Raw genomic sequence first — 23,704 nt, 5'->3', positions numbered from 1 at the left:
TCGAACGCTCTTTGCTTTTTCTCATCTCTCTCGCACAAACCACCATTCTCGAGAGTTTCGATTCTTATGTTCTCGCATTCAATTCATAAACCTCAAATAAAGAACCACGATGCCTTCGCGGCGACCAGATAGTCCTGTTGAACGTCCTGATGGATCTTTGGTGTGCAAAGGTCACGGACTCGTCGTTTGTGGCGTTTGCACCGTCGATTACAGCTTCATGCAAGACAGCCTCGATGAGGATACCGAAGTGAGAGGGGAGAGTGAACTGGGAAACGAGAATGAACACCCGGAGCCCAAGGAAGTCAATCAGTTCGAAGCAGTCTACGTCCCAGGGATGCCAAACAGCGTATTTGGCTATCATCAAGAGCCGGACTACGTTGCTCCAGACGTTTCAAACGTCTTCCCAACCAAATTCCAACCGCAAAATACTACCGATACCCCGGACTCTCTTTTCGTGAATGGGATGGTGCTGGATCCTGCTTCATTCAAACCCGCTGGATCCATAGGCATTCGGACTAAGCATTACCGATTTATGAGTCGATCCGGCAATAAAGACATTCTAATTTCTACTGATGGCGCATGTCTCAATAATGGACAGGCAAATCCAACAGCTGGATGTGCTTTCGTGTTCAGACCAGCTACTCTTGGAAATCAACCAGTCAAGTACGGCACATTTTCATTGCGACTCGAGGACTGCGGTCCAAAAGGCGATTCTCAAGCACAGACTAGCAACCGAGCCGAGCTACGAGCTGTAATTGCTGCCCTCCAGTTCAGGATCTGGGTTGGAGAAGGCTGGAAGCGCCTCATTATCGCCACGGATTCTGAGTATGTTGTTAAGGGCGCAACAGAGTGGATACAGGGCTGGCAGCGCAAGGGATGGGTTACTGCGAAGAAGGAGCCAGTGAAAAACAAAGATCTGTGGGAACTGCTGTTGAAGGAGGTACGAAAACATGCCGCGAAGGGGTTGGAGATATTGTTCTGGGCTATTCCGAGGGAGCAGAACTCGGAGGCTGATAAAGCTGCCAAAGACGCGGCTTCGTTGAAGGACGTTCCGAAGTTCATGAAGTATACAGGTGTCATGTGTAAGCCGGACGAGATGGCGACCATGGCGGAATTTTATGAGGACACGGATTAGTTGTTAATGCCAAGGCAAATTTTGATGGGATTTTGACGCCTACAAGCAGGGCTGAGGCTGGTGAAGCCCTGCGAAGGAAAGGTACTTTGAACTACTTCAAGGTCCCAACCTATTTGTGAAGTCTTGAGGTCGAAGGGATCTTATTCGGGGCGAATTGTTTTGTGACATTGACAAACCACCGAGGCAATTGCTGAGGATGTTGAAGAGACAAGAGAACAATTTCAGGGTAAAAGATTCAAACGCCGGGTGTGACAGGACAGTGGTAGTCCACAAACGTGGATATTGATATGAATCAAATATTGACTGAGCACCAACGAGAGAAGTGCTACAAGTGAAACAATTGACATGGAGAAACAGTTGTAAAGTTACTGTGTACACTCTATGAACACGCCTGAAGCCAAATCTACAAGCACAGAACCTATTTCCCATCAAATTGCTTCTTCAAACTCGCCCACATATCATCATCATAACCTGGCCCACTCTCCACATGATTATTCCCCGATTTCGGGCCCCCATCATTGAAGACCTCGACCTTCCTGACCGTACTCCCTACCTCAAATATAGTTCCACCAACATTCTCCTCTTTCTCCACCAAATCGAGCATAACTTTCGCAACATCCTCTGGTGTAACCCATCCAGGATTGTCTCCCACCATTTTCATCTTCTCGGGGTTATCCGTCCACAGCGGTGTCAATATTCTCGCTGGTGCTACAGCATTGACTCGAATTTTCGGCAACCCCAGATGCGTTGGTGGGTTCTCGAGTGGGGCTAGGGAACGGACGAAGCCATTCGTGGCATGCTTTGTAGCGACGTAGACGGGTGTGGGAAAGAAGGGAGCTTGGCCAGCGACAGAAGATATGTGGACTATCACACCAGGCTTCTTGTTGGTGAGGAAGTGGGAGATTGCCATTTGAGTTACGCGAATGGGGTGTGTAACGTTGATGTCAAGGAGAGCGTAGCGGGATTGGGCTGGGTCGTCTTTCGAGGGAGGAGTACCGGGAGAGTTCCAGAAGTTGGAGAATGGCTGTATTGGTTTAGTTTTGCATAAAGAGTGAAGTATGGGATATACTTACAGGCTCATAAACTCCAGCTCCGGGACAGACAATATCTGCCCCTCCGAAATGCTCAATTGCGACGTCGAACATCTTGTCTAATTGTACCCAGTCCGTCACGTCTGTCTTCTGGAAGACAGCTTTGGCACCTGCTGAGGTTAAGGGGTAGTCTGCTACCACTGCCTGGGCTTCTGGGCGGAGTGCGAGATCTGCGAACACGACATTGCAGCCTCTTTCGAGTAGAAGTTTGGCGAAGGAGAGATTGATTCCAGATCCTGCGCCTGTGACAATGGCCGTCTTTGATGCTACGTTCATAGCCATGTCGTCTTGTTGTGAGGTTGTCGAGAAGAGGTGGGGGCTCAATCGAGCAATGATTGAGGAAGAAGATTGGAAAGAAAGAACAATGATGATATCTACCTCTGTTGACTCACCTTCTCCAAGCGTTGGTTTTGTATATTTATATATTTGACAATCCTCATTGCTGTCAGTCTGCGGCGACGCTGTGTCGATGATGTGTCTAGTACGTGCAGTTGGGCAAGGTGGGGTCGAGTTTCAGTCGGCAACTCGGAAATTTGAACTGAAAGGGGCAAGAACAGTCCGTTGACGTCCTCCCGACACACATCGTGATATTTGAATCACAACCAACGGAAAGAATATCTGCGTGGGGAGAATATCCTCATCAGAGAGGAAGGTAACAGGACACGAGAAGGTTGAAGGTATGCCTAGTGGCATAGAGGTGCAAACACTGCGCCAAGCTAGTGAGGCTTTGTTTCTGTCAAAGCTGAAAGCTAGATTCCGTCGGGGCACAAAGCAAAAGTTCTAATATCAAGGACGAAAGGAGGAAAACATCACGATCGTAAAGCGCTCTTTAACTTTTGGCTTTGTGATCAAGATTCTAGAGCAGGGTTGACTCAGCATCTGCCGACGCTCAAGTGAAGCTATTTTGGAAGCAAGGAAAGTCGACCGAAGCCGGAAAACCTTCTCGGAAAACACCTGGTCTGTTTCGGCTTGCTACTTTTGGTGTATTTCCCTTCTCCAAGCTGAGTTTGCCTCCACATATGGGACATGTCCAGCTTCTGCTGGCTTCGGGTCCGTGACCGGCTACAAGGTGACATGCGGGGAAGCCTAGTCGGCTTACTTTCCTTCCAAGATATTTCTGCAGTTTCTCAACAAACGTCGTCACTTTAATCTGCAGAGATCAACATGTCTTTACCCTATCATGGCCAAGTCCCTGACTCGCCTCGGGTCAAAGACCGACGCCAGTGCCTTGTGAGGGCTTGGAAGTGGCTTGATGGCGGGAATTAGTACCTTAGTCTGAATTAATCCCGCTTTGATATCAATCCCCTCATGCACGGAATGAACCCCGCTATTACCCCAGGTATTCAGGGTCACGATGCAGTGAGAAGGATAAAGGTTCCGCTTCCCCATGGGGTAGATATTATTTTTCTCTCAAACATCTTCAGTCCGTTGATAGAGACCATCTAGGTATAATCTTAGAAATTTCTTTACCTCAACGCTTCCCTTCTAGTCTGGGGGCAAATTTTTCACAATGGCTCGCAAGTATCTTGGCGGCTCAGGTGAAGCGTTGACGATATGGATTTCTCTCGCTGCATCTACGGTCCTTGTGTTCTACGGCTATGACCAGGTATTCTTTGCAACCCCCAACTATGATTCTCACTAACCTATACCAGGGTGTCTTCGGTAATGTCCTCGTCGGCGAAGACTTCTTGAGGACTATGAATTTCCCAAGCACTTCCGTTCAAGGAACACTCACATCCGTCTATAACCTTGGCTGCTTCTTTGGAGCTCTTTCAACTATCATTACTGGCGATATTCTTGGACGGCCTCGAGTAATTTTACTCGGTAGTTCCATCATCGCCATTGGAGCTATCATCCAAGCTTCGAGTTATAGCGTAGCTCAGATGATGGTTGGTCGAGTTGTAGCTGGTCTTGGGACTGGCATGAATACAGCAACAGCGGGAGTCTGGCAAGCAGAGACGAGCAAGATGAGAAGTCGGGGAAAGTTGGTTATTATTCAGATGGCGAACTGCATCACAGGATTTTCGATCTCAAATTGGTTGACTCTTGGTTTCTCTTTTGCTAAGGGCAGTGTTGCATGGAGATTTCCATTAGCTTTTCAGATTTGTAAGTCTACAATTTCTCCAATCTATCTTGAATTTATGAATCGCCCCGTTCAATGCTAACGGACCAACAGTTTTCACAGGCCTCATCTGGGTCTTGTGCCCCTTCCTCCCAGACTCGCCCCGTCTCTTGATCCGAAAAGGCAAATACGAAGAAGCATACGAAGTCCTCGCAGCACTCGAAGGTCACGGAGCAACCACATCATCACCAGAAGTCAAAACACAATTCAACATCATCAAAGATGTCCTCGATCGCGAGCACTTGAATAGCTACACTTGGTTTCAACTCCTCTCTGGAAAAGGTCCGTCTGGAGTTCTTAGACGGATGATTCTTGGCGCTTGGATGCAGGCCATGAACCAGATTTCTGGGATCAATGTTACGAGTTATTACATGACTTATGTGTTTATTCATGCACTGAATATCGATACGCTCCGGTAAGTCGAGATTACCAATCTTCACATCCAATACTGACCAGGATTCAGAGCACGCATTCTAGCAGCAGCTGGCTCAGTCGACTATCTCCTCTTCTCCGTCCTCGCCTACTTCGTAATCGAACGCTACGGTCGAAGAAAAGTCATGATGACTTCCGCGGCAGCATGTTGCACCTGCTGGGTCATAATCACAATAGTTCTTGCACTCACAGAATCCGATCCCAGCAATTCATACAACTACGGTGCCGTTGCCGTGACATTTTTCTTCGTTTTCTTTGCAAGTTTCGGGATGGGTGTCCTCGGTGTACCATGGCTCTATCCCACCGAGATCAATGCTTTAGAGATGCGAACAAAGGGCGCTAGTCTTGCTATGGCGACCAATTGGATTGTGAGTTTAATGTGTCCGAAATTTTTGTTTTGCTGGAGACTAATTATTGCAGATGAATTACATGGTAGCTGAAGTTACTCCCTCGGGAATCGCTAATCTGTCTTGGCGCTTCTGGATTATCTGGGCGGTGATCTGCTTCTCGTTCATCCCAATAACCTATTTCTTCTACCCCGAGACAGCGAACCGTTCTCTGGAGGACATCGATCGGTTCTTTGAAACCAAACCAGGGATCTTTATTCATAGGAATAAGATTGCCACGCAGCTGCATAGACCAGCTGTCTACGAAGAGGAAGATGCGAGGATTGGAACACTGGGTGAGAAAGGGGATGGAAATGATGTTGTTGAGGAGAGAGTGGAGAATAGCGATGAGAAGATGGCTTGAAGGATGGGTGTGGGGTGCAGATCCAAAGGAGGCTCGGTGGGTAAGCGAGTCGGTGTTGATAATCGGCTACTTTTCGAAGTGCGCTTCGGTCACCTTTCCGAGACGAGATGAACTAAAGAGATGCTAGACTCATAGAAATTGAATCCTGAGACATTTACTGGGTGGTACAATACCCCATATGAAGTGGACGTTTCAAATTTCGGAAGTGCAGTGGCTCACGTGACAATTCTTCCTCCAGTGAGGATGGGGAAATCTAATTATGGATGGGGTTTATTCCAAAGAATACTAGTTGCAGTCCATTGGCTTTTGCTATTTGAGTTTAGGCTTTAGATAAGGTTGTTTTGCCCATACGCTTGTTAGTCAGCCTCAGGCTCTTCAATGTCTGTTTTTTTCTTTTGCATTGCATTTAGACACTTTTCTCTCTTGAACCAAGAGCATCTTCTATTCATATTTACATATCCTGATGAGTGTGTTCTTTCACAAAACAGACTCCTTTGTTGAATATCATTAGACTATAAAGACTCCTCATGGTCGAGCGAAAGCCATTTCCTGAATGCCTGACACAAGCTACTATCCCAACATCTTACAATGTCCAAACCACGTTCAATATCTCAACCCCACTTATTGTACTGTCTTGGTTATTGGATGGCATTCCAAAATCCTCTAAAAACTATAGCGCCTCAACTTCAGAAGACAATAGCATGTCGATATCACAGACATTCACAGCCTCACCTTTAACCTCCCCCTCTTCCCATCACCTTCAACCCCTCTTAGCGCCTCCATGCAGAACCGACGTCAGTCGATCTATACCATCCGCCTCATGATCGCATTCTATAGGGGGTTTTTTTTCCCCAACTCCCACACAATCAACATCCACAACAAAATCAAACAACACACACATTTACAACACAACACAACGCCCGCAATCCAACAAATGTGCATCCTCTACAACACCCAGGTACCCACTCCCCTCCCTCCCTTCCTTCCTCCTCAAGCTAACACCGCGCTCAGTACATCTGCAACCACTCCCGCCCAATCGAGCTCTTCCCCTGCGGCGAGCAGACCGGCACCTTCGCGTGCATGAACGGGATCGAGATCAAGATGCTGAAGGCGCCTCGCAAGAAGGGGAAGTGTGTTGAGTGTCGGAAGAAGGATGCTAAGGATGTACGTACCGTATCTCTCTGTTCGCCATTTACTTTGCATTGAGGGGAGAGAAAGAGAAAGGAGAAGCTAATTTTTTTTTTCTGCAGTGGAGAGAGGGGAAAGTCGATCTGGGTGTTTGGGGATGGGATGTTGTTCGTGAGAAGACGGCGGTGAAGAAGGAAGAGGAGGAGGAGATGGTGGTTGTGAAGAAGAAGGAAGAGGAAGAGCTGGTTGGAGAGGTGAAGGCGATGGAGGAGGGTGTGAAGAGGAAGAGGAAGTTGAGGATTAAGAGACCGGTTGTGCCTGGCTGTCTTGATGTGTCGGCTCGTCTTTGAGATGCTGGCATGGTTTGCGATCTCTGAGACTGAAGGAAAGAAAGGGGGAGGACATGGTGGTTATTTTTGATGAGGAGAAAGTGGTCATTTCATGAGTTGTGCGAAGATTTTCTGCTTCTGGTATGAAGAGTCTGGGATGTATTACAGAGAGTCTCGCTGATGGTACAATAGATGAACTGATACCCACTGAGGCGTTAATCTGGGAAAGCAGTGAGGAATGATGACTGGTTGGTATGATGCTGCCATGGATATGGTCAGACATAGGGGCGACTTCCAGAGAATAGGATCGACCAAACAACTCCAAGAACTCCAACCAAAAAAGAAAAATTGAACTCAAATTCCAGGCCATTTCATTAATATATGTCATGCCAGACTCACTCCATGCCATCTAACCTTTTATTTCAAAAGTCAACATTTTCAACTCCATCCCCATCCCACACAGTCCTACATCCCCTTATCTCCTACACACGCTCAATTCCTCCCACCCCCCTGCATAATCGGCACCCTCCTCCCCCTCCTCTCCTCAGACCCCCCATCCTTCTTCGGCACCACCAGACTCAAAACCCCATTCTCCAACGAAGCCCTAACCCCATCCTCGACAACCGGACTCGGGAACGCGAACGTGCGGTGAAAATCTCCTACCAGCCTCTCAGAAAGCAAGATATGGCGTTGACTCGGATTTCCATTATCGAGACCGCCACCGAAAGTATGATGGCGTTCATGGTGCGGATGTCCTAACTGCTGACCTTGGGTGGGAGGAGGTGGGAATGTAGATGCTACTGCTTGTTGGGTAGGCGCGGATGTTGGTGGTTCAACGTGTTCTTTGTGCTCGGCAGTCGAGTGTTCGTGGTCTTCGACTTGGACTTTGACGAATTCTCCGCCGCCGTCGGAGCCTTCTTGGGGTTGAGATGATAGGAGGGCTGGTCCGACGCGGATGGTCTTGCCGTAGATTTGGAGGGTGTGGTTGCTGTGGGCTTCGATGGTGATGGTGTCTATTGTTGCGCCGGGAATTTCGCCGTAGAGGTAGCTTGGGGAGGGGTGTTAGCTGGTGTTTGGAATACTTATGTTGAAGGTTTGAAAGAGAAAAGAAGCAGCATTGAACCAGAAATGAGATGTCGAGAGTTGTTACGGTGGCTGAAAATGGCGCTTGCTTGGAAGTGTGGTTGAGAGAAAGTTGAGATATACTTACTAGTTGTGGGCATCCTCCTCGAGATCAAATCTTGGGATGAAGCAATTCATAAAGCGATGGCGGCGAGAGAAGTGACGATCAAACTCATCAATGTAGTTCAGGATGGGAGAGAAGTCCCGATCAATACCACCACCATATCCACCGACTCCAGGAAGACTGCCGAACTGAGAGAACGGAGACATCTTCTCATTAGGTTGGAATGCCAAAGGGGCGTATTCTCGATAGAGGTTCTCAATAGCTGTTAAGGGGCTCATTGATGAAGTATGGTGTGGAAGATGAAAATTGCGGAGAAGGATTGTAGGAAAGCACTTATATGCGGGGGAGCCTGCAACACATGATGAAGCCACACACCAAGCATCTGATCAATCACTTCAATCAGTGAATTTGATTGATCAGGCCATGAAGATATTGCAGTAAACGCGTGTAGAATGACGTCGGTAGAGCAAACCAGGGGCATCAGCCCATCACTTCCCCTCCTCCATCACCCCACAACCACGCGATCACGTGCTAGGTTGTAAGTGAATTGCTGCAAGCATATGACAAACAGATCATGGCGTATATATACAGAAGCTCCTCTCAGAATCTTCTGCCGTACAATCAAGAACACGATTTGTCAACTTCAACTAACTCTTTCGAAATAATTCAAGAATCACAATCATTCAATACAACCAAACAACAAGAACGAAATGGCATCAAACGAAGTACCAGAATTTCTCTACCACGTCAAGCGTACGGTAACAGACTATTATGAAGACAACTCCGGCGCTACCCGCATGGTCGATATCCTAGGAACCTTCACCCAACTCGCTGCCGCCAAGCAAGCCGCATACTCAGCTCTTGCATCAGAAGGCTATCTCCGCGACGACTTCGAGAAGTACGAGGCAAAACATGAGGTTGAGGCCGAAGAGTGGAAGCACCCTGATGGAGTAGTTACGTTTGCCAAGGCACCTGCTGGCCAAGAGTTCGAGGTCCGTCTTGATACGAAGCCAAACGAGATGAAGCTCAAGGGCGATGCTGCTGGTGAGGTTGAGGGCCACTTGCATTATGGTAAGCACTTGCTCGTTCCATACAATGGCATTAGGCGGATTCTAATAGCTTGGTATAGTCTTGCAAACCACAATTAACTACAACAACGACCGTATCGGTGGCATCCAAAATACCGAAGTCGAAGGCACATACCTAACCCGCAAGGCTGCATTCGAAGCCGCAAAGACCTGTCTCCTCGACGAAGAAGTAACAAAGGAGTCTTTCGCCGAGTACGACGAGAAGGAACAATTCAAGGGCGAGTGGCCATACGGTGATGAGTGCTTGGTTCATGCTGTTGGTGAGACGGGCGAGAACTTCTTGGTTTCCGTCAAGGCTCAACCACATCATCATAAGGGACATGGGTGTACGCATCATGGAGGAAAGAAGTGCGAGTGTTCATGCACACATGCGGAGGGTGGATGCAAGCACAAGCAATGCAAGCATGAGGATTGTGATTGCAGTAAGAAGAGTCATTAAGGAGAGGCACTTGCTGGTGGGTTGGTGATACGGCATTGAGGGCGTCTTGGCGAGATTGGGAAACAAAATAATTGGAAATAATTGGTGATAGGCTGGGTGATTTGCCTTGAAGACAGCATGGTATTTGCAGATTTACAATCTTGCACTTCAACTTGATACAGTCTTTACGCAACGTGATCATCATTTCCGATTCATTGAAGGACTTTGCTTTAGTCAAAAACCAGATTGCGATAGCAGACTTATGGCCACGTCCTACAATAATCAACTGTGTACTGGCCTGGAACGAAAATGAGAGGTTTTTGGACCAGACTGGTCGTCCGTCAGCCTGACCTATTGAGGTCAGAGCAAATATATTCTCTTCTGCTTGTTACTGACTTCGGTTATACCTCTGTATACGACTATAAAAGACACGAAGTGACCGAGCGTACTAAGGGAGACATTTGGAGAAAAAATAAAACATCGACGCCAGGAACTACTCTTGGATCTCAGCACTGGTCTCAGCTAACAAGCTAACACAACTGTGCCAAATCTATCAACAGCCCAGTTTTTACTGCCTAGTCACCGAGTATCACATCGAAGGTTCCCATAGCATCCCTTGTGATCTTCCCCGCAACAATAATAGGCAAGAACCCTACAGTATGGTAGTACAAAATCTCGTCGCACGCTTCGTCTACATCTCGCATATAAACTGGTAAGCTAATCCGGACTTTACTCTCGCGAAACGTGGTACAGAAGCCGGACCTCCTTTCCACCAAGCTGAGTTGCATAACGATACGTCATCGACATCCACGATACTCAGACTTCAGAGCATCGATATTCTTGGTAGTAGCACAACTTCATGCTCCATAATCCACATACATCATCTTTATAGAAGAGTATTAAGGTGAGTAAACAAGAACAAACAAGAGTAACGTAGCACCAAAACATGGACTTCCTATCCTGGACCTTGATATGTTGTCTGCTGCCAAGCCACGCATTCCGATGCTCTGAAACGAGGACTACCCCGCCATGCATCGCGTCCACTGCAGCTGTGCCTTCTGACAACACAACGGCCAGCGCTCTCGATATCAACGATACGGCGAGGCTGATATTGCAACATCACTTCCACCATCCATTCGTCCACCAATATTCCCGTTTCGGAGCATTGCAATATAGACTTCGGGCGTCGTCGGCGAAATTAGGAAGCTGCTGATGAAGATGCGATGAATGAGATGGCGGGGAACGGGCTGACGGTCGCTGACTTCGCATATTGGCTGACCATCATCGCATCACTAACAAGAGGAGGGTACTGTACATGGATATCGTGTCGACTTCGCACGAGCCTGCATCCTTTTGGGTTGATCCAGATCTCATCCATCCCAGGGTCACTTTCTGATGTCCAGACTATCAGCTGTTAAACATGCGCGAACCAGCAATGGGTTCCTCCAGACCGAGTTCGCAGCGGTGGGAGCCAGAGATATGCGCGTTCAGCGCGCATCGCGGACCCAACGACGGACAGACAGCGCAGCCACATGAACGACTGCGCATCACATGTACCTACACTTCGTCCTCCACCCAACCAAGGACCATTCTCTCCTGAACTCGGAGAATTCTCGTGCATCGGTCATGAACCCTTTATTTTCTGCCAGCCAGATGGTATGGCATGTATGGTACGGCGAAGAAGGAAAAGAACGGTCGGGCCGGTAATATTCTACAGTACTGTAGTTATGGCGATTCGTGTTCCAGACACAACTTGTCATGCGATGAAACCTCCTGCCTCGACCGCTTCACCGACACGACTCAGCTCAACATGCGATCTACAGGATGAGCCCTTCAGATCCCGCCTATCCTGCCCACCCTTCTGGAATGTTGGAATGTGATCTTCGTGCACTTCCCCCTGTCAGGTCATGATCCGTTTTCCAGTCCTGGAAACCCGAGTGATGACAACCTCGCAAGCTGGTCTTCAAGGCTTGACATTGGACATGGATCCTGCTTGAGCCAGAAACCTGACGCAACCATCATGAGTATCGAGCTTCTCCGTACAGTAGTTTCTGCGTAGTCAGTCCGTAGCCAGTCGCCGTGAAATAGACTTTCCGACATTCAAGGGAATGAGTCGGAGTCCTTCGTGTATAAGTGTTGAGGACCAACCTGCCGAACTTTTGATAAGTTTCCTGTCTTACATTGTACAAATTGCCGTGCAAAACTATTTCCATCTCCATATCGGAACCAGACAAAGTCGAGAAAGATTCTCGGAACGGAAGGTCACCGACGCCAACAAGAGCCAGTCAGCCACCACCCAAGGTAAAAAGGGAAAGTCAACAAGAACCCCCAACAACCGCCCATCAATATATCGGATCAGCCACGCATCACCACATATTTGAATCTTTGTTGAATCAAGATTTTTTTGACCGACCTACATTCCCTTCGAGTAGTACACTTTCGTGAAAATCCTCTCTCTCGCATCGGATCTCGGTAACCGACTGATTTTGGTCACTCACATAATCCCTCACCTCATCAGTACAGTATCATCCATTTCGGCTGGCGCTAAGCTGGTTCCCAAGGTCATATTGCCATCTATTCCTGCATCGCATTCTCGCAAATCCTGATCTGGATCCTGCGAAATCCACCGACGTTATATTAAACCTGCCCTCTTCCCCGGATTCCTGATTTCTGGCTATCTTGAAATTCTCTGGAGGTATCTCCACTCCCATATTAAGGATCAGCACTCCCAACATTCACCAACAAAACAAAGACAACAAACAAAACAACATGGCATCTCAAACACACCCCAAATCCTCCTCCTCCTCATCATCATCATCAAAACCGCACTCGCACTCCCATAAATCGCACTCATCCTCCTCCTCCTCCTCCTCCTCAAGCACATCCTCACAAAAACAATACTACCTAATAACCGACCTCCCCCTCCGATCCAGCACCGACTTCCCCGCTGCTGAAGAAGTAATCGACCTCCACGCCGAGTCCTGGAAACTGCCCTACAGCATCGACGACGAGGACCTAACCTTCGACGGCAAGCCGCTCAACATGCTGTACGAGGAGAATCGCTGGGAGGCGGAACATCACGTGGATTATCACTATTCGAGCTCGTGCTCGAGTACTTCGAGTGCGAAGTCCTCCTCCGAACACGTAAGTCCGAAAATGGGATGGCGAAGGGAAGGAAGGAAGTGAGTGGCTAATGATGATGTAATAGAAGTCGCGAGGACGAAGTCGTCAGAGTAAGAAGTGAGCGACGGGAGGTGGCGAAATGTACCTACTTCGTAAAGATGGATGGGCGGTGTAAGAAAGTGGGAAGCGAGAAACGAGAAACGAGAGGCGAGAGGCGATTCAGGGATGGATCGCATACCTAGGTACAGAACCTGTCCAGTTTCGGATCCCGAGTCAGTGGCATGAAAATCAAACGACCAGCCAGAAGTTTATTTCGGTTCGGAACGTTTCTTGATTCATCGTGATAGATCGGCGGATCGATCGGAATGGAGGTCACGATGACGTGAGGACTTGGTGGAAAGTCAGGTGCTTGGGGTGAATGAAGATGATGTCGAGGGAGTGACGTGATGATGTCAAGCTTTACGTTGCTTTGCTATGCTATGCTATGCTTGGGATGTTGGATGTTGCGTGTTATGATTTATGTCGTTGATGAAAGATGGTCGATTGGGTTTTGATCGTTACGACAATGGAGTTCGGATAGAGCTCGGATGAAGCTCGTTTTTTTAAGATGAGGAGTGACTGTCGGTCTGGAAGAAGCACCAGATGATAGCAGAATGCTCAGGAGTTTGGCGTATGGTATTTTATGGTATCTGGTAGACGGCGCATTCATATTAGAGAGACAAGAAGATTGTCAGCTTGAGATATCCCATTTGCATTTAGCGGTCTGATAGCACGTGGCAATTCAACATCTTTGAAAATCACTGCTGGAATTCTATTGATCTATCTTTTTCTAATACTAATATCTTCACATCCTCCCCTTTGATGTTTCAATGCCTCCTTCCACAACCTCACCTCATCCCCCCAGCACCGCCCTGAAAATCAATATCCCCCTCCATTCTACTCCCTCTCCAACCACTCCCACTCCCACCAAAATCCGCACTCTCATTGCCCGCTCCCCCTCCACCAAAATTTCCATCACCCATCCCATAAACCCTTCCATCGACCTGAGGATGGCCATGACCAAAAAAGTCCTCCTGAAGCATCTGATCCCAAAACATCAAATCCACATTCGGAGCCGGGATATTCGGATCAGACAGTACCTCCGCACCCCCCACTCCCGTCCCAAGATTCCCGTCCTGTGCATGATGGGAGATGGAGAGGAATGGATTAGCATCGGGAGCTACTGCAAACAACTGCTGGCCCTGCGGCGGCTGTGGCGGTAAGCCCAAGTCTCCACTCATGCTCGCTGACGTCTGAGCCTGACTCGAGCTTGATCTTGTTCTTTGTCGATCCATCTCAGCCTCATCCCCCACCATAGTCCTCCCCTCATCCCACCCCTGACGTGCATACAACTCATAGAGGCTCTCGAGCGCTTGTTCCCTCGTGGGGATAATGTCCGGATCCAGACCAATCATCATCCAAGCTCGGGCCCGCATCCTCCATAATAGCGTCCAGCACTCAATTCCTCCTTCTGTTAGGGGCCGTTGACGAGTTTGTGGCGGGATGGTGCAGGTAGAAGCTACGATGCCGCCGTTGAAGGAGGGACCGCAGAGCGCAAAGACGGTGTCGAGGGCGTGGCGGAAGGTGGGAGCGAGATCGGAGCGTGGGAGGCGGAGGAGGGAGTGGAGGAGGGTTATTAGGGCGTGGAGGGGTTGGTGGGCGCTGGAGTTGTTAGTTGGTGTAAATATACCCATAGACGGCTAATTAAGAGAATTGTGGGAGGGGATAGCGGAAAATATCACTAACCCAGGCCAATTCCATTGAAAGTGTTGGAATTCTTCGAAACAAGACAGTTGAGCGATCTTGTAGAGAAAGTATCTGCAATGCTCCAATGCCCTGATTTAAACTTAGCCTCTCATCTCATCTCAGAGCAACAAAAGTGAAGGACTTACTGCGGATACATCTCCTTCCACAATCCATGAATAGCTTCCTTCAATACAGGATGACAAGCCAGAAACCACGTCTTGTCAATCATCGCACTAAAGAACAATCTCGTATACGCCTCGATGTTTCTCGAACTCTTTTCTGACGCCATTTCATAGGATACTGGAATGCCATCGACTCTCAACAGCGGACTTTTCGGTATCATGTTAATTTTGGAAGCTAAATCCGCTGTTAAAGCACGGCATTTAGCCCGCATGGCCATGATGTCTTGACGAGAAAGAGCATGGTGACCGTAGATCTTACTGAGGACATGGCGAGTCACCACTATCTCTTGTCAGTACCCAAGTCCAATACAATAAGTAAAGTGGGAGGAAAACTCACAAATATCCCTAATCCTCCCCGCAAAACAAACACTCGTAACCGAAACCTCCAAATTGCTCCCCAGATTCCCCGGCGGGATATCAAAAAGCTCCTCACTCAACTCACTCACAGGCCAAACATCACAAGTCGACAGATCAATCAGAGGCGGTAAACCAGCTGCCAACCCAACCGCAACATCGACGTGGACAATGACCCACCACACTCTCCTCCTAGTCTCACAAACCACTCTCGAGAGCGACGAGAAGCGCGAAGGATCATGATGCAACCCCAGCATCTGCGCAACCCTGTACGCTAATCCGACAAAAGCGCATGTTGTGAGCGGCTCTTCTTCTTTCATCCACGTGACTTGCAAAATGATATATGCTGTGAGAGTTTCCAGCGTCGGAGTCTTGGGAAAATTAGCCTGTTGTAAAGCTTTCAAGCCTTTTTCTCGGATGGATGTAGCGAGAGATTCGTTGGTTTCGTCGGCAGGGATGAGATCTTCTAAGACTTCGCGGTTGGGACATGCTGCTGCGCCTGCGAAGAGGATTGCTAGGAGGAGGCAGACGAAGTGCATGCTCTTTTGGGGGTTTGGTTGAGGGTCCCAAATTGATGCGTATTCAGTCTTGAAGGAGGGGGAGTGGATCATGGGGAAGATGTAGTGGTAGCCTTCTAGGTAAAAGTCGAAGAGTCGATCACAGATTGCTTTTGGTGGCAAGAGAGTTAATGGGTTGGTTGCTTGGCGTTGAAGACGGCTCGTGCTCAAGGAAGCTGGCGTCCAAGCTGGCGAAGGAGATGCAAAGTCTCCAGTCAGACGATATGGAGCTGTTCTTCGAGAAGGAGTTGCTATCCCAGAAACAGTCGATGCACGGGATGATTGAGATGGTTCAAGGTCATCCTCTTTGTCTTCTGGTATGTCCTGGATATCGTATCTGTTCATAGCAGCTAATAGGACATCAAGGGGATCAGTCTGGAATTCGTCAGTGGAGCAAATATTTCATACAAACGTCCTACCTCATCCTTGTTGTACGCCCAAAACGAAGGTTCTACATAGCGCATTCGTCCACCAGGTTGCTGTGAAAGTTGCCCTATGATGGGAGTGCCGTTTGTTTCTTCCTGGCCAAGACTTCTAAAGCCTAAGAAATGGTTAGCGAAGCAAAATATCATCGATGCGTATCTTACCTGACGCTTCTGCTGTAGTCTTAGACGTCTCGTCTAAGAAAAAAAGAGGTGAGCTAGATGGTCCCCAAGACATAAATCTCGTCGCCTTACCAATAAATTCGAAGTTCCTTGCCCTTGGACGTGATTCGTCATCATCATAGCTACACTTCAATCGCTCAGCTACTGTGCTTCCTAGAGATCGCATCCATGTACTGACCGTTATTCTAACTTTGGAACACTCCGCACAGGTTGGCCGAGTCAAAAGTACCAGTCAGCAAGTATCTCAAGCAGGTTCAGACTTTGTAAATACCCTGTCACATCTCACTTTGCGCCTCTTGCACGGTTGGCACGTCCTCGAAGGTCGGTCCCTCCTCGTTTGGGACGACATAGCGTCCTCCACCTCACTCTGCAATCACAGAAGCATCCCATGAGCTTTAACCTGATTGATGAGGCTTTTCGTCGTCCTTTCAGTGAATTGTGTACGGAGGTATCCGACGCGGAAACGGCATCCGGGACGATCGCACTAGTGAAATTGCCGCCAATGGTTCAGCTACTAAACTGCAGCTAATGGGAAGGGGCCGCGGTGGAAACCCAAATCTATAATCATCTGAGGATGCAGTGAGAATGTCAACGCTTCTCGGGGTGAAGAGAGGCTGAGGTTGCGAAAACGGAAAGCACGATGAATAAAGTACGTGACAGATCTTGAAAAAATATGGCCGTCCGATGTCTTCCAACGTAAGCATCGCGAACTTTCAACGGTGCACTAACTAAGGCACAGTAGCGTTTAATGCTCTTGGGGGGTTATCTGAAGGACTCATGTAATCAAAAAGGGGGGCTGATAGAAAGGTATCACCAGATTGGCTACCACCCCTTTCCACGAGCTTATTATAATTCGCTTGGAAAACTCTGTTAGCAATGAATACACCAGACAGCATTATTTGGTATTAGCTACATGATAGGGTGAAGACTTCCTTCGCGAAATTTGATGTCAATTAGGGCATCAGCAAATACAGTAGGGCCACTTAGCCGAACAAATAGCTGGAATAAGGAGAAGGGTCTTTAACATGGCTGATCCGTATTAGAGGTTGATGTTGGGATATGTTCATTTAGGAAGCTGTACTGATCCCTTCATGCTCCCATTCCATGCAATTCGTAATTCGCTTCCTCGATATCTTACATCCCAGCATGACTGCCTACTTCAATCTACCCTCAACCGCCTTCCAGTTGATAACATCCCAGATAGCACTGAAGTACTCTGCCTTGCGGTTTTGGTATTGAAGGTAATACGCATGCTCCCAAGCATCAACACCAAGCAGAGGTGTGTACTTTCCGACAACAGGGTCTTGATTGGCATATGTGCGGATCTGAACTTGTCCAGTCTCGTTGTCCTTCACGAGCCATGCCCATCCACTTCCTTGAATGCCAGCAAGAGCAGTGTTGAATTTGGTCTTGAATTGAGAGAAGTCGCCGTAGCTCGATTCGATGGCAGTCTGTTGTATAATATGCATCAGCTTGAGGTATTCAAGAGGCAATTGCGATGTCCTTGGGGCTACTGACCTTCAATGAACCTGCTGGCTCACCACCTCCTCCATTCTTGCTTGGAGCAAGATTTTCCCAAAACAGAGTATGATTGATATGTCCACCACCATGGAAGTTGATCAATGGCTGAAGAGCAATCTGAGCGGCAATATCTTCCTTCGATTCAGCAGCTTCGAGTTGCTCGCTAGCAGCATTGAAGCTGTTGACATATGTTTGGTGGTGGTTCTTGTGGTGAAGTTCCATAATCTTGCCAGAAATAGATGGCTCAAGCGCACCGTAATCATCTTCAGAAATTGGTCAGCATGCATGTCACTTGAGCTGAATAGATGAACTGACATGGCAGATCTGGAAGAGTTGCCTTGCCGCGGACAAAGCTTGTGCTTGCCATAGCAGCAGCTCTCTTGGAAGCTCCAGCTCGAAGAGCAGAGCGAGCTGCTGTGCTTGTACGGAAAAGTGTTGCAGACATGATGGATGATCACAAATCTTGATGCTTCAATAGAGCTTCAATTATTGCTTCTAATAGAATCAATGAATGCAAACAAACTGGAAAGCGGAGGTTATATTTCTGGAAGCTCGGGATCTCGCTCCCTCGCACGTCGCTTCCGTAGCGAAATCGGCAGGGATCATCAACACCACCACGGTCTTTCGCTGTCGCGTCGCATGTTGGGCACACAACAACATATGTTTCGAGGATCGCGGTAGTATTGCGCATTTGTCTACAATGTCTTATTATGACATTGACGCCATCTTGACAGATTCACAGGTCTGAGAAACCTCTGCAATTCTCCAACTTCGCTGACAGACATTTAGAAAATACCATGTACTTTCGAGCTCGATGTCCCAAACCTAGGATATTTAGACAACAATGCGGGGCATACACTCAAGAAGGGCACACGTGTTGATCTGCCACTATGGCTCGCAGAAATGTTGGCTGTCTCCTCTCCGAATTCCACCAAGCCCCTGGTGACTGTTGATCTCCCACCGTGTCTGGCTCCACGCGTTATGAACGCATTGAAAGCAGATCCGAAATCTGTAGACTTGAGGGCTCTGGCGCAACACTTCTACGGACTTGGGTCACGAATATTGGAATTGTTTGAGGAAGAGGAAGTCTGCGATGTGTTGATGGAGACATTCAGGACACGCGCCGCAGAGATCAGTGATCATGCAAGCAATGCTGGTGCAAGTCAAAGAGGCGGAGGTGGAGGAGTTGGCAATGATGGAGTGGAATTTCTACGAGGACTGGATGAGACGGAGAGAGGGCTTTTCAGGGCCGCGCACGACAGCTCGAAGTCTATGAGAGTTTGGATGGGAGAGATGAAGAAGAAATGATGAGCTACATTTGGGAAGGCGTTTGCATGGGAACGGATGCATGATACCCGGGGATATGGAACAATTGAAGCATTTTCGACCTTCGTTCTCGCATTTGAGGCTCAAAATCTATGATTCAACCTCCTCTTCAGTCTTGCTCTTGCTACCTCTAAGTGGTAAGTTCTCTTTCTCCTGGGTTCCCAGCCACAGCAAATCTGGCCTGCTGTAATGACCACAGATATCGACAAATCCCTTGGCCCTCAGGATGGCGTCGAAGTCCAGGTCACCATAGATGATACCCTCCTCAGTCGGCTCGAGATCCTTTGACAATTGTCTCCCATCCGGACCAAAAATAGCTGAGCTACCACCTCCAGGCGCTCCCATGAAGTTATTCGCCGTCCCCATCTTCTGGATACCTTCCTCGGTGAGCACGGCTGTCGTGTGCAAGACATATGTCTGGCTTTCGATGGCGAAAGTCCGAGATAAGACCCGACAGCCATCACGAGACATCGAATAGAGGTCTTGGCCATCTCCAGAATGAGGCCACAAAGGAGGCCAAGCAGCAACATGGACATCTGGGCGTTGCAAGCAAGTGTTGTATTTGAGCAATGGCTGAATATGCTCCCAGCAAGCCAAGGCGCTGACGTTACCAACTCCTTCAATCTCAGCCACATTCGCCAAGGTATTTCCACCAGTCGAGTCGCCGAAGATGGTACGCTCCATATGCGTTGGCTTCAGCTTCCTGCGTGTCAAGTGGAGCGTGCCATCGGCTCCAATGATAGCTTGAGAGATGTACAAGCTGTTGTTGAAGTTCTCAGAGAAGCCCATACAGACGGCGATCTTGTTCTTCTTTGCCGCGGCGCAAAGTGATCTCATCTGATCCGAATCTACTTTTAAGCTGTTCTTTGTATACAAAGTAGTCATCTCAAAATCGATCGGACGAGACCTAAGATATCAGCCTTGCCTTTATATTTGGACGCTGAGGACGTACCATATCCAAGCTGGATAGCCGGGAACCCAGCATTCTGGGAATGTGACAATTTTGGCGCCATTCGAGGCTGCTGCCGCCATGAATTTGATCGTCTTTGCAATGGTACCATCAAGGTCGAGCCATGCCGGCTCAGCTTGAGTTACTGCAACCCGAACAGTTTTTGAGGCAGTCATGGTCAGAGTCTTCTTGCAGCGATGGAACAAGTATCTGGTATTATTGCTGTCTCACAGGTTGCAAATAGTCCCGAAGAATGAGAAATTCAGTAGATATATGTACGGAAAAAAAAAACGCAGCCTTCCCTATGTGATGTCGAGGTTGATAGCACAGCGGAATGATCCCGCCACACTGCGGGGATTGTTCGTTGCTACGATAAGGGGTCAATCAGATCCCGACTCTAGGTTACACTCCAAAGTGAGTAAGTCGGTAATCGCCGGATCAGCTTTATCATTGCTTGGCACCACTTGGCACGACTCGGATGTCCAGAGGATTGCGAGGCTTGATATCCGAATGTAAGTCCTCGGATATACACGTTGTTGGTCATGTTTGGGGATAGTTTCACCAATGCCCAAACAAGGGAAGTTCTGAAGTTCTGAGCATTCTGCTTTGTATTCCGCTCGGATGTATGATTGGGACCAAAGAAGGCGAATGGGCGGCTGTTAATGGGGGCTTGCCGACGACTAGCAGCCCCGGGCCGACAATTAGGGGCCAGACCGACTGATAGTAGCTACAAGTATCTCATAAACAGTTCGATGGATTGATTTTATTCCGCTCTACTCCACCTTCTAGCGACTTCATAGAATATATCATAACTGACATCGAACTGACAATAACAACGCTTTAATTTATACTAAGGGGTATCGTAGCTTATAAATCCTTCCAAGACACAACATACTACAGTGCTAAAAATGAATTGGCCAATACCATCCATACAATGACACAGCTTCATCCCCTAGTCCAGGAATATCTTAAACAGATTCTAACACAAGCTTTGAGAAGGAAAGCTTGCAAAGGCTAGGCCAAACTTTCGTTGGTGTTCTGTCTAGCAAAAGTGGAGCGAGGAGTTGGCAGTGGGACATTCGGAGGTGAAGCAGGTCGTCCTTGACTGCTTAGCTCTATGTTCTGTACCTTTAGAGGTAGCTCGTTGACATCGATCGACGGGGTTTTCAAGGGCAGTGAAGAAGTCGATTGCCCTGAAGGTGATACAGAGAGAGCGCATGGCACTAGTAGCGCACCCGAAGCTGCATTGGAGCTGTCGTAATGAAGTCGCAAGGTCTTCTCCTTCGCCTCATGTGCTTCTTTCTCGAGTCGCTTTTCTTCGTCATGCTTGCAGACATAACATGGGCATTCTGGCTTCCCACCAGGGACTTTGACTCGTTCTGTTTCCCATGCAGCCTCAATGGCTTTGCCGCGTTGCTGAGAAGCGTTCTCGGTGTCTCTCCACCACACGAAGAAGAAATGTATCGTCGTCTTGAAGGTCCAGTAACCCCGCCTTAAACTCCAGAATGAATGTTCGAAAGGGCTTCCAAGTACCAAGCCAAATAGCACCAGTCTTGTTGAGATTTTCCAGTCGTCCGATTTCGGGTACAATTTCTTCCTATCACTGCTGGAGTACTTGACGAGCCGCCAGATAGAATATAGAACAACTCGAAGCGTTCGTAACCATGAGTCGCCGTATTTGTTTATGATCGCAGCCATCAAAACAAGCAGTGCACCAACCCAGGTTCCCCATGCACCAACAGCATCACTGTATTCACTGACAGGATATGTCTGAATCATGAATTCGTTTGCAATGACACTTGACACGAAGACTGCAGGGCAGATGATGGCAGTGGCGCCTGCAGTAAACGAGAAGGATGTAGCCATCGCCTTGGCAAAGACGTATTTACACTTCTTCCACAATGTGCGACGAGTATTCTTTTCTTTGACATGGAAGTATGCAAGAGCACGATCCTCCCGCTCTCCTTCAAAGATAACTTTGAGCCACAATCGTAAGTCCGAGTTGCAGAATCGAAAAATCCCGTTGCGAACTTCGTCAGGATTGTATCGACTTATCAAGAGACCCATTATTCCATAGATCACAATAAAGCAAAGGGCAACGATGTTGATGTCGAAGATGTCCTGGAAGAATGGTCTGTTAACGACGTTTTCGGTCTTGACAGCATCGAACCATGGAACCATATTGGCTCCTTTCCGCATTGGCGCCGTTGGGCTCAATGTCCCGCAAAAGTCCATACAATTACAATTCTGGTAGACCGCAAACGGGAAAGAATAGGATTCTACATCAGATGATGGTATACAGTCTTTCGCGCAGATCGCAAAAGAGTTCAATGTATCCAGTTCGAATCCATTGATGTTGTACAAGAGACAGGCCAATGCAGCGAACACGAGACACCCCCACCATATTACAATCCCTTGGGCGTCGTACTTTCGCACCGTTGTCGACCACAGCAGGATGGGCGTCAACATGATTGCAGATGCTGTCAGGTTTGGAAGAATTCCAATGAAATCGAGATCGGCGTAAGCTTGGGCTGAACTCGTGTTCAGTTCTGGTGCATCGGGATTAAACCCAAATTGTGAGACGAGAGCGAGGAGATGAACTGCAGATGTAGCGGCATAAACCACTTTTAACAAGATTAGCAATGCTCTATTTGTTCAACCCGAGGCACTAGGCACGTTCAAAGCCGCCAGTGTCCAACAGGATAGAAGACTTTGTCACTCACTTGCTGCTCCCAATGCAGCTACAGAGATCCAAATGTGTCGTCTAAACACAAGAGAGAAAATCATCAACACATAAAACAAAGCTCTGCTCAAGGTGTCATATTGCCCACTGATAGGATATACACAAGTGATCGGAAATCTGCGAAGATCGGGGTCGAATAGCGTTTCTGCGAGAGCGAAGGTGCTAGCCAGTGAGACATTGTCACCACCAAAACTCGGCGACGTGTTAAAGCCACTGGCGTTGAAAGTGAGGAGTGCTATATTGTTTGCTAATATGGTAAGGTCCAGACCTTGGTCTTGGGAATTCCCGTTGTATACAGTGATGTACTCGGATAGGTTATTGAAACTTTGAAGTTGGGGGAAGAGCGATCCGTTCCTCCAGTTGTTGGAATATAGAATGGTGGAGTTGACGTCTAGTGAAAGCGCCATACTTCAAAAATATAATGCGACAAAAGCACAACGATAGCGAGAGAAAAAAGGCTTAAAAGCAGATCTGAAGCAGAGAAAAACACGAAACGGGAGAAGTGGCAGGGCCGCACTTTTGAATGTCATGGTGACACCACTTCTATCTCACTCGAAAAGGTGCATGCTCCGACAATGCGGCGAGAGATCCAAAATTGCAACGCTTTCCCAAGGCACGGCTCAGCCCCTGAGCAGGGAGTATGTACCTGACTGGAGCATACGTGGAATGAGGCCCGAAAGGTACAAGCATGGGCGAGTGTGCGGTGGAAGCGACAGTGATGGGGGCCAAAAAATGAACGAATGTGGTAGGGCTGAGATGTGATGTCGAACGCAGAGTCCCTTCCGCAATCTTCACACAACAAGCTCCCTTGTAAGCTTGCTTGGCTTCCATGTCGGATCGGGCTTTACAAAGACTTGCGCGATATGGAATGCAGTGTTCG

General features: G+C 48.2%; 13 protein-coding genes across 13 annotated transcripts; 7 read left to right on the top strand and 6 right to left on the bottom strand.

The window, feature by feature from the left end:
* Positions 1-334: 334 nt before the first annotated feature.
* On the top strand, positions 335-1,135 carry LY89DRAFT_588421 (ribonuclease H-like protein; the record flags this gene model as incomplete). Its single annotated transcript, XM_018209480.1, has 1 exon — positions 335-1,135. The coding sequence occupies one exon, from the start codon at positions 335-337 to the stop codon at positions 1,133-1,135; it is 801 nt and encodes a 266-aa protein (XP_018069616.1).
* A 418-nt stretch (positions 1,136-1,553) lies between these two features.
* LY89DRAFT_698110 (NAD(P)-binding protein) lies at positions 1,554-2,508 on the bottom strand (the record flags this gene model as incomplete). The annotated part of the gene is made up of 2 exons (XM_018216958.1): positions 1,554-2,159; positions 2,209-2,508. The coding sequence occupies 2 exons, from the start codon at positions 2,506-2,508 to the stop codon at positions 1,554-1,556; spliced, it is 906 nt and encodes a 301-aa protein (XP_018069615.1).
* Positions 2,509-3,736: 1,228 nt separating this feature from the next.
* On the top strand, positions 3,737-5,678 carry LY89DRAFT_619092 (general substrate transporter; the record flags this gene model as incomplete). Its single annotated transcript, XM_018210859.1, has 5 exons — positions 3,737-3,832; positions 3,879-4,332; positions 4,403-4,763; positions 4,812-5,148; positions 5,201-5,678. The coding sequence occupies 5 exons, from the start codon at positions 3,737-3,739 to the stop codon at positions 5,528-5,530; spliced, it is 1,578 nt and encodes a 525-aa protein (XP_018069614.1). The 3' UTR covers positions 5,531-5,678.
* Positions 5,679-6,218: 540 nt separating this feature from the next.
* On the top strand, positions 6,219-7,008 carry LY89DRAFT_719846 (uncharacterized protein; the record flags this gene model as incomplete). Its single annotated transcript, XM_018218528.1, has 3 exons — positions 6,219-6,488; positions 6,542-6,694; positions 6,781-7,008. Exons 1-3 carry the CDS (start codon positions 6,312-6,314, stop codon positions 7,006-7,008), a joined length of 558 nt encoding a protein of 185 aa, XP_018069613.1. The 5' UTR covers positions 6,219-6,311.
* Positions 7,009-7,479: 471 nt separating this feature from the next.
* On the bottom strand, positions 7,480-8,451 carry LY89DRAFT_783436 (HSP20-like chaperone; the record flags this gene model as incomplete). Its single annotated transcript, XM_018222684.1, has 2 exons — positions 7,480-8,035; positions 8,198-8,451. 2 exons carry the CDS (start codon positions 8,449-8,451, stop codon positions 7,480-7,482), a joined length of 810 nt encoding a protein of 269 aa, XP_018069612.1.
* A 319-nt stretch (positions 8,452-8,770) lies between these two features.
* LY89DRAFT_686039 (uncharacterized protein) lies at positions 8,771-10,135 on the top strand. The gene is made up of 2 exons (XM_018215195.1): positions 8,771-9,244; positions 9,303-10,135. Exons 1-2 carry the CDS (start codon positions 8,884-8,886, stop codon positions 9,698-9,700), a joined length of 759 nt encoding a protein of 252 aa, XP_018069611.1. The 5' UTR covers positions 8,771-8,883; the 3' UTR covers positions 9,701-10,135.
* Positions 10,136-11,089: 954 nt separating this feature from the next.
* Positions 11,090-11,928, top strand: LY89DRAFT_686037 (uncharacterized protein). The gene is made up of 2 exons (XM_018215194.1): positions 11,090-11,730; positions 11,828-11,928. Exon 1 carries the CDS (start codon positions 11,212-11,214, stop codon positions 11,557-11,559), a length of 348 nt encoding a protein of 115 aa, XP_018069610.1. The 5' UTR covers positions 11,090-11,211; the 3' UTR covers positions 11,560-11,730; positions 11,828-11,928.
* Positions 11,929-12,448: 520 nt separating this feature from the next.
* LY89DRAFT_735383 (uncharacterized protein) lies at positions 12,449-12,923 on the top strand (the record flags this gene model as incomplete). Its single annotated transcript, XM_018220006.1, has 2 exons — positions 12,449-12,823; positions 12,888-12,923. The coding sequence occupies 2 exons, from the start codon at positions 12,449-12,451 to the stop codon at positions 12,921-12,923; spliced, it is 411 nt and encodes a 136-aa protein (XP_018069609.1).
* Positions 12,924-13,605: 682 nt separating this feature from the next.
* LY89DRAFT_719842 (uncharacterized protein) lies at positions 13,606-16,905 on the bottom strand. Its single transcript, XM_018218527.1, has 9 exons — positions 16,557-16,905; positions 16,464-16,505; positions 16,358-16,412; positions 16,268-16,300; positions 16,100-16,221; positions 15,107-16,055; positions 14,734-15,049; positions 14,588-14,677; positions 13,606-14,503 (listed from the first exon to the last, which is right to left on the bottom strand). Exons 1-9 carry the CDS (start codon positions 16,632-16,634, stop codon positions 13,690-13,692), a joined length of 2,499 nt encoding a protein of 832 aa, XP_018069608.1. The 5' UTR covers positions 16,635-16,905; the 3' UTR covers positions 13,606-13,689.
* Positions 16,906-17,155: 250 nt separating this feature from the next.
* Positions 17,156-18,177, bottom strand: LY89DRAFT_686034 (manganese and iron superoxide dismutase). Its single transcript, XM_018215193.1, has 3 exons — positions 18,122-18,177; positions 17,804-18,069; positions 17,156-17,736 (listed from the first exon to the last, which is right to left on the bottom strand). The coding sequence occupies exons 1-3, from the start codon at positions 18,171-18,173 to the stop codon at positions 17,440-17,442; spliced, it is 615 nt and encodes a 204-aa protein (XP_018069607.1). The 5' UTR covers positions 18,174-18,177; the 3' UTR covers positions 17,156-17,439.
* Positions 18,178-18,506: 329 nt separating this feature from the next.
* On the top strand, positions 18,507-19,114 carry LY89DRAFT_587957 (DNA replication complex GINS protein psf3; the record flags this gene model as incomplete). Its single annotated transcript, XM_018209453.1, has 2 exons — positions 18,507-18,548; positions 18,596-19,114. 2 exons carry the CDS (start codon positions 18,507-18,509, stop codon positions 19,112-19,114), a joined length of 561 nt encoding a protein of 186 aa, XP_018069606.1.
* On the bottom strand, positions 19,008-20,412 carry LY89DRAFT_686033 (cyanide hydratase/nitrilase-like protein). Its single transcript, XM_018215192.1, has 2 exons — positions 20,085-20,412; positions 19,008-20,039 (listed from the first exon to the last, which is right to left on the bottom strand). Exons 1-2 carry the CDS (start codon positions 20,255-20,257, stop codon positions 19,223-19,225), a joined length of 990 nt encoding a protein of 329 aa, XP_018069605.1. The 5' UTR covers positions 20,258-20,412; the 3' UTR covers positions 19,008-19,222.
* A 444-nt stretch (positions 20,413-20,856) lies between these two features.
* On the bottom strand, positions 20,857-23,293 carry LY89DRAFT_686032 (uncharacterized protein). The gene is made up of 2 exons (XM_018215191.1): positions 22,805-23,293; positions 20,857-22,705 (listed from the first exon to the last, which is right to left on the bottom strand). The coding sequence occupies exons 1-2, from the start codon at positions 23,229-23,231 to the stop codon at positions 21,096-21,098; spliced, it is 2,037 nt and encodes a 678-aa protein (XP_018069604.1). The 5' UTR covers positions 23,232-23,293; the 3' UTR covers positions 20,857-21,095.
* Positions 23,294-23,704: the final 411 nt, after the last annotated feature.

The sequence above is a fragment of the Mollisia scopiformis genome, assembly GCF_001500285.1.
Source record: "Mollisia scopiformis unplaced genomic scaffold LY89scaffold_15, whole genome shotgun sequence".
NCBI lineage: Eukaryota > Fungi > Ascomycota > Leotiomycetes > Helotiales > Mollisiaceae > Mollisia > Mollisia scopiformis.
Note: the sequence above shows the minus strand (reverse complement) of the source record. Positions and strands in the feature narration are given on the sequence as shown.